Genomic DNA, 12,823 nt, shown 5'->3' with positions numbered 1-12,823 from the left:
CAAAGCCTGGAAATCAGTTAGCTGACAGCTGACCACTTGTGAAGACACCTCCTTCTCTAACTTAACTTTTTTGCTTTCCACCCCACCTACTCCATGAAAAGAAGGAACAACGCATGAGTATACATGTCTTGACTTCTGCACACCCACACATACAGACCATCCACCTATTTATAAGGCCTAATTAAATGAAGCCGGAATACTAGCAAGTCAGATGCTACTGATCACACCTCTTATATCTACAACAGCACTTCTCAAATTTTACTATGCACAAATCACCTGGAGACCTTGTCAAAATGCTCATTCTATTTCAACAGGTCTGGAGTGGTGCTTGAATGTGCAATTTCTTAAAAAAATAAACAAAAATCCTCCCATGATATCCCTATCACAAGTTCATGGGTCATGCTTTGAGTAGCAAGCACATCATTTATTTCTGTAACCTATAATTCCTCCAATGTGTTTCTTATTACAAGATGTGAAGAGTTACAGTGGGGAATACAATTAATTTTTTTGGCTAGTGATTGTTCATAGTGAAAACAAAAACACCTAGCAATGGCACCTCTCTGTTCCTGTTTACTAAAGCCAAGTGTGCACACTATGTGTTTTAGAACATAGAACCAAAGCCATTTCAAACTCCTGCATCCCTTCCAGCAAATGAAAAGCCAAATGTTGGCCGGGCTCGGTGGCTCAGCCTGTAATCCCGTGCTTTGCGAGGCTGAGGTGAGTGAATTGCCTGACCCCGCAGGTTCAGGACCCACCCGGGCAACTTGGCGAGACGTCATCTCTACGATAAATCAAAAAATGAGCCGGGCATGGTAGTGCGTGCCTGTAGTTCCAGCTACTTGGAAAGCTGAGGTGGAAGGATCACCGGAGCCCAGCAGGGTGAGGCTGCGGTGGCTGGGAGTGTGCCACTGCTCCAGTCTGGGCGATAGACTGAGACTCCAACTCAAAAAAAAAAAAAAAAGAAAAGAAAGGTCAAATGTTGGTAAAACGAGACTGAAAAGTAGAGAAAACCATACGCTAAATACCACTGAGGTTCCTGACACTATTCTGATGACACTGGCGTTCCTAAATTTTAGACATTACCTAAAAAGACATTGACACTGTCATTTAACTTCCCTTCATTCGCATTTTCATGCAGTGCTACAGTTCCTAAAACCAGACCACCACGCTTCTTTTTAGCAGAATTTGATAGGACTGGCTAGTGCAGACCACCGCTTACCAACTGTGCCCTCAGCTAACTACACTTCTCTGGCTCCCCAGAAGCCAGGGCTGGCTGTGTGACTGAGCTCTGCCAATGGAATATGAGCAGAAGTAAAGTGTGCCTCTCCCAGGCCTGCCCCATAAAAACCTCCCAAGACGGACACTCTCTGCTCTTTTGGAGGGAGCGTGCTCTCAAAACCAGAGTAGGTCAGAAGTATAAGACAGCAGGGGCCAGAAGCTTTAAGTTACCCTTAGAAGAAAGCTGTCCAACCAGAACTTTCACTGTCTTAGCTTCTGAAATTTTGGGGTTGTTACAACAGTGAGCCAACCCTGTTCAAAATATAGGTTAAAATCCTTTATCCAAAAACCCAAAATCTGAAATCCTGCAAAGTCTGAAAAATTCTGGACATCAAACGATGCCACAAATGGAAAATTCCACACTTGACCTCTTGTGATGGGTCCCAGTGAAAACTTTGTTTCATGTACAAAATTATTAAATATAAAGTCACCTTCATGCTATGTGTATAAGGTGTATACAAAATGTAAATAAATTTAGTGTTTCGAAATGGGTCCCATCATCAAGATATCTCATTACATTTGTGTAAATATTCCAAAATCCAAAAAAACTCGAAACTTGAAACATATCTGGTCCCAAGCACTTTGGGTAAGGGATACTCAATCTGTACATAGTATTATTAAACTTTAGAAGCTTTAAATTAGAAATTGGAGTTTGAGTCCTGATAAAAGTACATGACACTGTAATTTAATCTATATCCTTAAAGTGTTATTGTTTAGAATTTTTGATCTAAAAGGATTGTATCTGAAAACTTACACTAATTTCTTCATTTTACATATTAGAATCTGAGGGCCAAAGAGGTGAAGTGATGCTCCCAAGTCCAAAGCTGGTACGTGAGCCCAAATTGACATGTACCAGGTTCTTAATACTGACTGTGCTATAGTTTGAATGTGTTCCCCAAAGTCTGTGTGTTGGAAACCCAACCCCCAAGGCAGTGGTGTTGGAAAGTGGGTTAATGGGAGGAGTCTGTGTCATAGGGCATAGCCCTTATGAACAGAGTAATGTGGGCGTGGCTTCCTTATAGAAGGATGACTCTGTCTCCCTTTTGTTCTCATTCGTTCTCTCTCTCCCTCTCTCCCTCCCTCCCTCCCTCTCCCATGTAATGCTGTCTTCCATGTTATGACACAGCAGAAGGGCCCATACCAGAGGCTGGTGCTTTGATCTTGGAATTCCCAACCTTCAGAACTGTGAGGAAATAAATTTCTGTTCTTTATGAATTACTCAATCTCAGGTATTCTGTCATAGCAGTACAAGACAGACTAAGACAGGTTGCATGAATGAATGACTCCCACTTTAGGCAGCACAGACTGTCCCATACTCTATGATTTTCTGAATTGTATATTATCAGTTGAATTGTGTCCCCTCCCATAATTCATATGCTGAAGTCTTAAGTCCTAGTACCTCAGAATATGATCTTACTGGGAAACAGGGTCCCTACAGATGTAATTAGTTAAGATGAGGTCATTACTGGTGGCCCTAATCCAGTATGACTGGCATCCTAATAAGGGCAAATTTGGACACAGAGACAGACATGATTTAGGGAAGACAACACAAAGAGGGAGAAGGCCATCCACAAGCTAAGGAGGGAGGCCTGGAAAGTATCCTTCCCTCATAGCTCCGAGAAGAAACCAACGCTGCCAACACCTTGATGTTGGACTTTAGTCTCCAAAACAGCAAGACAATAAAATTCTGTTAAGTTACCCAGCTCTTGACTGTTATAGTAGCCCTAGCAAACTATACAGGGAACACTTAACCCAGCTCTGCAAAAGTCACTTGTATGTAAATGACGTAAGTGAAAAGCACTCATTATCTTGTTCTTCTGGCAATAGATTTATTTCTTTGTTTTTTTGCCTTTTTTTCATGCTTTCTATTCTTTTCTTCAGATACTACAGTGACTTAATCGATTTATTTTAAAGATTTTCTGAGTATTCCTGAATTACAGCCAGTGCTCTATCTTCACTGCAGGAGGTCTCCACAGCCACAGCAGCTCCATTAGGAGCCAGCAGGAGCCAGCGTTCTTGCTCGTCTCCCCCTTGTGCAAACTGATGTTCTGTTCCCCTGTCCTCCTGCCCCTTCCCTTCCTTTGAAGTGCTCAAGGTACAGGATGCCAAAAATTTCCTAGCTTTCATAAAATTTCCCAAGCACCAACAACATAATCTCAGAGCTTCCTTGCAATGTTTTATTTCTATGAAACAATCAATTTCTCTGTGACGCTCTGCATAGAGAGTACTGTTTTGCTGTATATGTGTCAGCATGGTCCTAAGTATGGATGCTTTAGGTTGGCCAACGAAAAGGACATCTGCACACCAATTGAAGAGACAGGTACCACTATTGGAATACGAAAAAAAAGCTGGATGGCTTGAGGTCAGCATGTTACCCAAACCTGGCCACCCATTAGAATTATTCTGGGAACTCTTAAACACAAGAACGTGTGGGGCTCCACACCAACCCTAAGATTGTTACTTAGTGGGTCTGATGTGGCCAATGGAACTGAGCCAGCTGCTGTGGCAACTCTCAAAAGCGGCCTGGTTTGGGAACCACTGATTTAGGTCATTTGGCTTCTGTGCTAAATCTCAGCTTCATTTCTCACCTTCTTACATTTATATTCTTCCACGTGGACTTCCGGAGTGTACCTGCAAGTGTGCCTGACACTTACCATCTTATTATTTGTTGACACGCACACATGTGTGAACATATAGTTCCTGGCTCTCCCCTCCACAACACTTCCCATAGAGGATACTTTCTCCTCCTGTGATCACTCCTGCACTTGCTCTGTCTTTCTGTTCTCTGTCCATCCTGCACAGGTTCACACATTCATGATCTCAAAGTACTTTCCCAATGGCTACCAACTGCATCCCCAGCTGTGCCTGCTCCTGGGTCTGGCATTTGCAGGTTTCCACAGTCCAGTCTGACTCGCACCCCTGGCCTCTCCTCCTTCTCCAGTGCTCCACTCCGCAGTCCTCATGGGTCTCATCTCCGGAAGGCTGCCCAGCTGCCTCTGCACACCCTACCCCCTCACCCTCTTGCCAAATGCTGCTGCTGTTCTTTCTCCTGCTCTTCTTCCCTCCTCGCCCCACAATATTCACACCATCACTTATGGCAGTGTTTCACCAATCTCAGGTATTCTCCCGCCAGCTGTACTGTCAATATCTTAATATTTCTTTTCTTTAAACCTACTCATTGTTTCTATTTAATTTTAATGGCTAACTATATTTCTATGATAAATAAAAACAGTACCCTTTGCCATAACTATAAAGCAACCATAAAAATGCAGAGAATACAAAACAGTCTTGCTAGAGCCTGCCTGCTTTGAACTTAAGGTCTACTTCCTCTTGGGCAGTTAAGGGTGATGTTAAAAACATATGAGGCCCAAAGAAAAACCTTCTCCTCTAAGTAAGTGGAAGGTCTGAAGGAGAGGCCAAATGGGCGTCACTGTCCTGTTCGACAATGTCCTGAAGAGATACTCAGTACCTGGCTGTTGGCCTCCCCCGAGCAGCACCCAAACCTCCAGTGACCCTGCCCACCTCAGGGAGTCTGGTCGATTAGAACAAATTACTTACCTACCAGCAGCCAAAAGAAAGTTCTCTGGCCCCTGAATGCCAAAAACAACTTTACCACCTGGCGGAGGCCATGACAATCCGGGGCTCAGCATGGGAACCAAATGAAGACACCCCCTTGGAAGGCAAAGCCCCAGAGGGGATCTGTGTGTGTGGCAAGGCCCCACGGAAAGTCTTGAGGAAAGTTCTGCATAGCTGCCTTGTGACTTAGGGTCGCCTGGTTATTCCCATTATATTGTTATGCTCCTGCCTTACAGGAATAATATGTTTCAATCTCCCTGGAAAAGAATAATGTAACCAGAATTGGAGGGTACAGTGTCTACAATGCCAGTAATAAAGCAGTCAATGTTTCAACATCGGCTATGCCTCAGGCAATACAAATAAGAACAGGAGAGGTCATGACGACCCAATTGTCAATAGAACCAATTACTGTAACATCCACTGCAACAAAATGTACCTTTAACTGTATGGCAAATGAAACACTTAGAGATTTTCTATTAAAGTTGTGGCATAAGGAATTAACAGAAACTGAGGTAAAAACTGTTACAGATAACATAGGTATAATTAAACATCAGATTAGTCATAAAACCGGAACCCCAAAAAATAAAGCCCCTAAGGCCTTACCTACTATTAGAGCAGGACAACATGTGGGATATAATATTAATGGTAGAGTGGGCCCCTAGGGATAGAAGCCAAATGGTAGGGGTGGGCTTCTAGGGATAGAAGCCGCATGCAAGATTTATCATGGCTTGATCCTCCTTTACCTTACATCGGAGCTTATGATGTAGACATGGTTAGGTGGGCTTGGGTAGATGGCAGATGTGTTAAATAGAACTCTCTGTATCTCTGGGAAAGAATTAAATGTAGTAGCCCACCATGGTGTTTAATTCTAAAAGCATAGTAAATAAAAATCTGCTACAAAGTAAATCAATGGTATAAGAAAATTAAATGTAGCTATTATACAATAGAAGTTTGTGAGAATAGATATAATTAGCTAAGCTTGATATATTTAGTATGATGACTTTTTGCTTTTTGTTTAGTTATAAAAATAAGTTAGGAATACTTAGAATAGATGAAGTAAGCTTTGTGTGAACCCACATATTATTGCTTTAATAGCGGATCATCCTTTTTTACCTTTTATTTTCCATATAGAAAATTATATATTTTCATGAAATAGGATGTTAAGTTTATAAGGTTATAGTCCAGCAGGTGGTGGTAGTGATAACCACTAAAACTGGTTTTGGGTCTATGGGCAAGTTGTATTAATCATTAACTTTATAATAAATCTTGTAAGACATGAGAACATGCAGTGTCTGTGACAAAATAATGAAACCATCTTGTGATTGTATAACCACAAAAAATGATTAATTTAGAATTGTAAAAGTTACTATAAATAAACGCAACCTGGTATGCTTGATTGCCAGAGTGCCTGAAGAAACTCTGGTCATGACTCCTCATTCCTTCGCCTCATCACATCTCCTTCTCGGGTCCTCGTGAACCCCCCGGAGCTGGCCTCCGGCAACCACCCACTTGCACCTGGCCTCAGAAAGCCAAGTAGAACACGAAGCTTCACATAACTTGGGTTCCTGCAGGCCTCTGGTTTCAAGGACTGTGTCATCTAATCTTACTTTATCTTGGAACCCACACCATCATTTTAATGCAGGAGACATACTAAACACTGCTGGCTAAATGATAGAAATCAATTCCCAAATATATTCTTTGCATTTATTTTCTTAAAAGAAAGGTTGAGACAGACCCCAAGCTTTATTCACAGTCACCCCAACTGGAAACAATCAGCGCCCTCACTGACTTCTTCCCCATCCATGAGCTTTGCCTGCCTTGAAGGCCTTGAAGCCCGGGTAACGAGCTACCCAGTGTCCTCCTCCATGTCTGGCTTCTTTTACAGAGGGATCACTTGAGAACTAAAGTACACCTCCTCTGGCTTAGAGCTGCCTCCTACTGCTCTTGAAATAAAACCCATAAGCCCCAGTGTGGCCGCCCAGGCCCTGCACAAAGTGACCCCTGCCTAACCCTTTAATCTCATCGACTTCTCCTCTCCTGCCCCCACACGGGTCACACTTTCTGTTCCTTGAACTAGCAGAGCTTTGTCACTTCTGAGCTTTTGCACATGTCATTCCAGCTGCCTAAGAGGCTGCTGCTCAGGCTCTGTCGGCTGGTTCCATGTGCCTGTCTGGTCTCAGCTCCAATCTCCAGACACATCTTCACCAATCACCACCAGGAGCCTCTCTCCTAGTTAACCGCTTGTGTGTTTCTTTCCTAGCATAGGCCACAGTCACTACTGAGTGTCTATCTCCATAACTGGCATGTGGGGACCCTCATAGCTCTTAGCCATCATGATGTCCCCCTGAACAGTGCCCAGGACAGGGGATGGCTCATACCAGTTGCTCAACAAAAGCTGTTAACTAAAAAAATAATTCACAATAGCAGAAACAACAAAGGGACGGGGAGGTGAGTAATAATATCCAAGCATAGTTAATATAGGTGAAATACTGCCAGAAGCTGTTGGCATCCATGACATTAAACAAAATGGCAGGCTTTGTATGGGGAAGCAGAACACCAAAGACACAGATGTTCTTAGCAGCAACATAGTTAAGATAAAGTCACCAGTATTCCCTTTGTGTGAGATAGAAGGCTAGCTCTCACATCAAGTAACTTGCTCACTTGTATGAGCATTTATGAGGGCTGCTACATGCCTTGGAGAGAATAAATCCTGGAGAGAAGGAGGTGAACAAGCCTTGTTCCCTCCCTCAAAAACTCACAGTCCAGTGAGGAAACACACACACAAATACTCAATGACATTATGATGAGAGGAGTAAGATAACAAGGTGCCTGGGGAATACGGAGGGAAGTTCAGCAAAGAGGACTCACAGAGGAAGGGAGGACTCTGGAACAAAGGTTCACAGGGAGCAGGCCCTCAGGGCTGGCAGGTCAGGTAGAGGGACAGAGGCCCAGAAGACAGTGTGTGTAAAGGGGCAGCTTGAATGAGGCCTGACCTGGACAGACAGGCAGTGGTCAGGTGACAAGAGGCTATGTAAGCAACCAAGAGCCAGGGAAGGGTTTTAAGCAGAAAAGCAACTTACTAGATTTGTGTTTCTGAAAGAATGTATGGATACTTAAAAAATAGAGGGAAGGACCCCCAAAGCATCTGATTTCCTCAGCTACTGAGAAGGAACGAGTAGCATATGTCAAGAACTCACTGTGTGACAAACTTCTGCTTTTATCTCTTTCAAGGCTCGTTCAGAAAACACACAACCACAGCATCGAAGGAAGCAAAACCTGTAGAAATAATCCAATATGGAGAATGACTCAAACAAGAACTTTAAAACTGTTATACATATTATCAATGAACATTTATTCAGTGTACACAAAACCCAGAACCACAAAGACAAAAACAATTACATTTTAATTCATTAAAAAAATATCAGAGCCGGGCTTGGTGGCTCAGCCTGTAATCCCGCACCTTTGGGAGGCTAAGGTGAGTGGATTGCCTGAGGCTGCGGGTTCGAGACCCACCTGGGCAGCGAGACCTCATCTCTACAATAAATCAAAAAATCAGCCAGGGCGCATGCCTGTAATTCCGGCTACTTGGAAGGCTGAGGCGGAAGGATCGCTGGAGCCCAGGAGGTCGAGGCTGCGGTGGCCGGGAGCAGCCACTGCACTCCAGTCTAGGCGACAGAGTGAGACTCCAACTCAAAAAAAAAAAAAATCAGGCTGGGCACTCACACCTGTAATCCCAGCAATTTGGGAGTGGAAGCAACAGGACTGTCTGAGTCCACGAGTTTGAGACCAGCCTGGGCAACAAGGTGGGACCCTGCCTCTACAATAAATAAAAAAAATTAGCTGGACATAGTGGTACACACTTGTGGTTCCAGCTACTTGGAAGACTGAGGGGAAGACTGAGGTGGAAGGATCGCCTGAGCCCAGCAGGTCAGGGCTATGGTGGCCATGAGCATGTCACTGCACTCCAGCCTGGGTGACAGAGTGAGACTTCGACTCAAAAAACCCAAAAAACAAACAAACAAACAAACAAACAAACCCAGTATGTTCTCACGACAAAGGGCCAGAAAAAAAATCAGTATGTTAAAAGAAACCTGAGTGTGTGTGTGTGTACACACACACACACACACACACACACACGAGTATATATAATCTCTCTCTCAAAACGAAAACCACAAACATAAAAAGTAAAAAGAGAGACTAAGAACTCAGAAAAAAAAACATTTAAAAATACATATTAAGATTCAAGGCTTATTTTTTGACTATCCAAAGGGGTCTTAAAAAGCAGCAGCAAACAATGTAATAGAAAAATGGACAAAGGTATTAACATGCAGTTCATGAAAGATATATAAAAGCCAAAACATATAAAAAGATTCCTAATCTCACATGTTAAAGAAATGCCTTTCAACCCATGACACATTTTTTTAATCTATCAACAATAATGAGAGGCTAAGAATATCAGTTGGAAACTGAGGACACAGGTACATTTGTTGGAGGGTGGACACAACATGGTACAACACTTTATAGGAGGATAATTTAGCAATAAAAAGTAAAGTATCACTCCTAAGAATTTATCCTACAGAAACATGCCCACAAAGGTGCAAATGCACAAATACGTATTTATGAAGTGGTGTTAACATAGCACTGTAACAGGGAAAAGAAGAAAACCACCTAAATGCTCATCTATAGGGGAAGAGTCAAATAATTATGAACACTCAAGTAGCTATTCAAGAGAATAAGGCAAATCTGTATTAGGGTCATAAAACCACGTTCAACTCAGATGGAGAGGGAGAAAAAAAAGACCGCAAAGAATGTATACTATAACCTATGACCGTCTGGGAAGAAAACATGTTTATTTACATGTCTGTATGCAGAGGTGCAGGGAAACATAGATGTGAGTGTGTGGTAGGGAGGGGGACATTAAACACCAAACAACTCTTAATGCTACCACCAGAGGTGAGGACTGGGGGAGAGGGCATAAAGATGTTCACATTTTACTTCATGTATTCCTTGAAAAATGCCACAGTAGAAATTTTCTCTAATTTTCCAGGGATGATAGCAGGTACAGATTGCCCTAACAAAAATATAATTAATAACACTGTACTAAATTCATTAAATGTTGTTTAGAATTTTAAAAATTCTATTTTATGGATGCTTACTAATCATCAGTAAACTAGGAAGATGATTTTCTTTTTTAAAAAAAAGTCCTGGCCAGACACGGTGGCCCAGCCAATAATTTCAGCATTTTGGGAGGTTGAGGAGAGAGGACTGTCTGAGCCCGGGGGTTCAAGAGCAGTCTGGGCAACTTGGTGAGACCTTGTCTTTACAATAAATCACAAAAACTAGCTGGGTGTAGTGGCATGTGTCTATAGTTCCAGCTACTTGGAAGGTTGAGGCAGAAGGATCACCTGAGCCCAGCAGGTCGAGGCTACAGTGACCGTGAGCATGACACTGTACTACTGCCTGGGTGACAAGAGTGAGACTCCAACTCAAAAAAAAAAAAAAAGTCCTGGGATCTGGTGGGGGGGAGAGGGGAGGTCCCAATGTTTTTATTATCAGCTTATTTCTATTTTTCTGTATATTTAAATATTTATTATACCAACTTTACTAAGTACAGTTTGCCCTCCATATCCATAGGTTCCCATCCATGAATTTAACCAAGCTAGGATCAAAATATCTGTGGGAAAAAAATGTATGGTTGCATCTATCCTGAACACGTTCTGATTTTTTTCTTGTCATTATTCTCTAAATAATACAGTTTAACAACAATTTACATTACATGAGGTATTATATGTAATCTAGAGATTACTTTAAATATACAGGAGGCTGTGAATAGGTTATATGCAAAGATGACATCACTTCATATTAGAGATCTGGCATCTGTGGATTCTGGTATTTCAGAGGGTCCTGGAACCAATGCCCCATGCATATTGAGAGACAACAGTATACAAACGAATCCAGCAATCAATGTTTGAGTGTGGAGGCTCTATTGATCACAGATGGGCAAAGTTAAAATAAGCAAAGCTCAATTAACTGTGTAAGAGAAAAAGGAGAAGAGATCAGCTAGCAAATGAAAAGGGGAAAACGACAGGAAGCCACAGTCAGAACAGGCTACAGTTTACTCCGACTCAGACCCCACAGTGGAGCCTATTTCTGCTAAGTTCCTCTTCTGGGGTGAACCATGGTTTTCTTAAAAGTGGGAAGCCAGACACAAAAGGCTACATACTGTGTGATTCTATTTATATGAAATACCTACAACAGGTAAATTCACTGAGACAGAAAGCAGAGTGGTGGTTGTCAGGGGCTGGGGGTAGGGGAAGATAGCGAGTAAGTGTTTAATGTACAGGGCATTTTCTTTTGGGGTGATGAAAATGTATTGGAACTAGACAGAAGTCATGACTGCACAACATTGGGAATGTACTAAATGCCACTGAAATGTACACTTTAGAATGATCGATTTTATGTTATGTGATTTCGCTTCAATATATACACATATACATAAAAGGAAGTGGGACATGTTTAGGTAAACGAGTCTGACTCCCCAGATATGTCCTGCTTGGCCCAAATGGAGAAGTTTAAAAGAGAGTCCTAAATGGCTTAGATTCAAATTATTTGAAGAAGAATATATAACCTTTTTTCTTGTTTTTGAGTCAGTCTTACAATATTGGCCAGGCTGGAGTGGAGTGGCACAATTTGGCTCCTCCTGGGCTCAGGCAATTCTTCTGCCTCAGCCTCCCAAGTAGCTGGGACTATAGGTACGTGCCACCACACTTGGTTAATTTTTAAAATTTTTTGTAGAGATGAGGTCTTGCTGTGTTGCCCAGGCTGGTCTTAAGCTCCTGGGCTCAAGCACTTTCCCCGCCTCAGCCTCCAAAATACTGAGATTACAGGTGCGAGTCACTGTGCCCAGCCTCAAGAATATAATCTTTAAGAACAAGAGGTCTTTAGGCCTTAAATTATACTTCTCTTCAAATCCATGAAGCTCCAGCTTGCTCAGTTTCAGAGCAGGGCAGTGAGCTCTCTGGCACATTCTGCCACATATGGCAAACAGCCTGCACAAGAAGGTGCTACATACGCCTGTTAAATAAGTGTGTATAAATGTGCCAGGATGCTCAGATTAAACTGTTTATAGCTCGACTTAAAAATGTTTACTTACTTGAGATGCTGTCTCCAACCCTTTTCCTGAATCAAAGTAGTAAAAAATGCTACCTTTCAATATGTCAGGTGTTTGACAGATTCGAGAGGGCAGTCTGGACTACCAGCTATTAAAGACACAAGCATATCTCATTTTATTGTGCTTTGTAGATATTGCCTTTTTAAAAAAACAAACAAATTGAAAGTCTGTGGCTACTCTGCATGGAACAGGTCTATCAGTATGTGTTTACTTCGTGTCTCTGACACATTTTGGTAATTCTCACAATATTTAGAACATTTTCATCATTATACATCTTTTAGGTTGATCTGTGATCAGTGTCCTGTAATGTTACTGTTGTAGCTGTTTTGGGGCACCTTGAATAGAACCCGTTAAGAAGGTGAACTTAATCAATACATATTTAGATGCTGAACATAATCGATGCATATCGTGCGTTCTGACTGCTCCACTGCCCAGCTGTTTCTCCCTCTCCTCAGGATCCCTTGTTCCCTGAGACACACAATAATGTTGAAATTAGTCCAGTTAATAACCCTACAATGGCCTCTAAGAGTTCAAGTGAAAGAAAGGGTCACACGTTAAATCAAAAGCTAGACATCATTAAGCTTAGTGAGAAAGGCATGTCAAAAGTCAAGATAGGGCCGGGCTCGGTGGCTTAGGCTGTAATCCCAGCAGTTGGAAGGCCGAAGTGAGTGGATTGCCTGGGCAACTTGGCAAGACCCATCTCTACAATAAACCAAAAATTAGCCGGGTGTGGTAGCACACGCCCGTAGTTCCAGCTACTTGGAAGGCTGAGGCGGAAGGATCGCCGGAGCCCAGCAG

The 12,823-nt window shown here is 42.4% G+C and overlaps 1 protein-coding gene across 2 annotated transcripts in view; it reads right to left on the bottom strand.

The window, feature by feature from the left end:
- RTFDC1 (replication termination factor 2 domain containing 1) overlaps positions 1–12,823 on the bottom strand; it is a 53,754-nt gene that overhangs the window by 32,179 nt on the left and 8,752 nt on the right. For both annotated transcript variants that reach the window (XM_008060231.1, XM_021713461.1), the window contains exon 5: positions 8,052–8,130. In XM_008060231.1, coding sequence (XP_008058422.1) covers positions 8,052–8,130 — 79 coding nt within the window. The remainder of the gene's footprint in view (positions 1–8,051; positions 8,131–12,823) is intronic.

This window comes from Carlito syrichta, unplaced genomic scaffold (genome assembly GCF_000164805.1).
Source record: "Carlito syrichta isolate Samal-C Ts95f unplaced genomic scaffold, Tarsius_syrichta-2.0.1 Scaffold304561, whole genome shotgun sequence".
Lineage (NCBI taxonomy): Eukaryota > Metazoa > Chordata > Mammalia > Primates > Tarsiidae > Carlito > Carlito syrichta.
The sequence above is the reverse complement of the archived record's forward strand: the minus strand, read 5'-3'. Positions and strand labels throughout refer to the sequence as shown.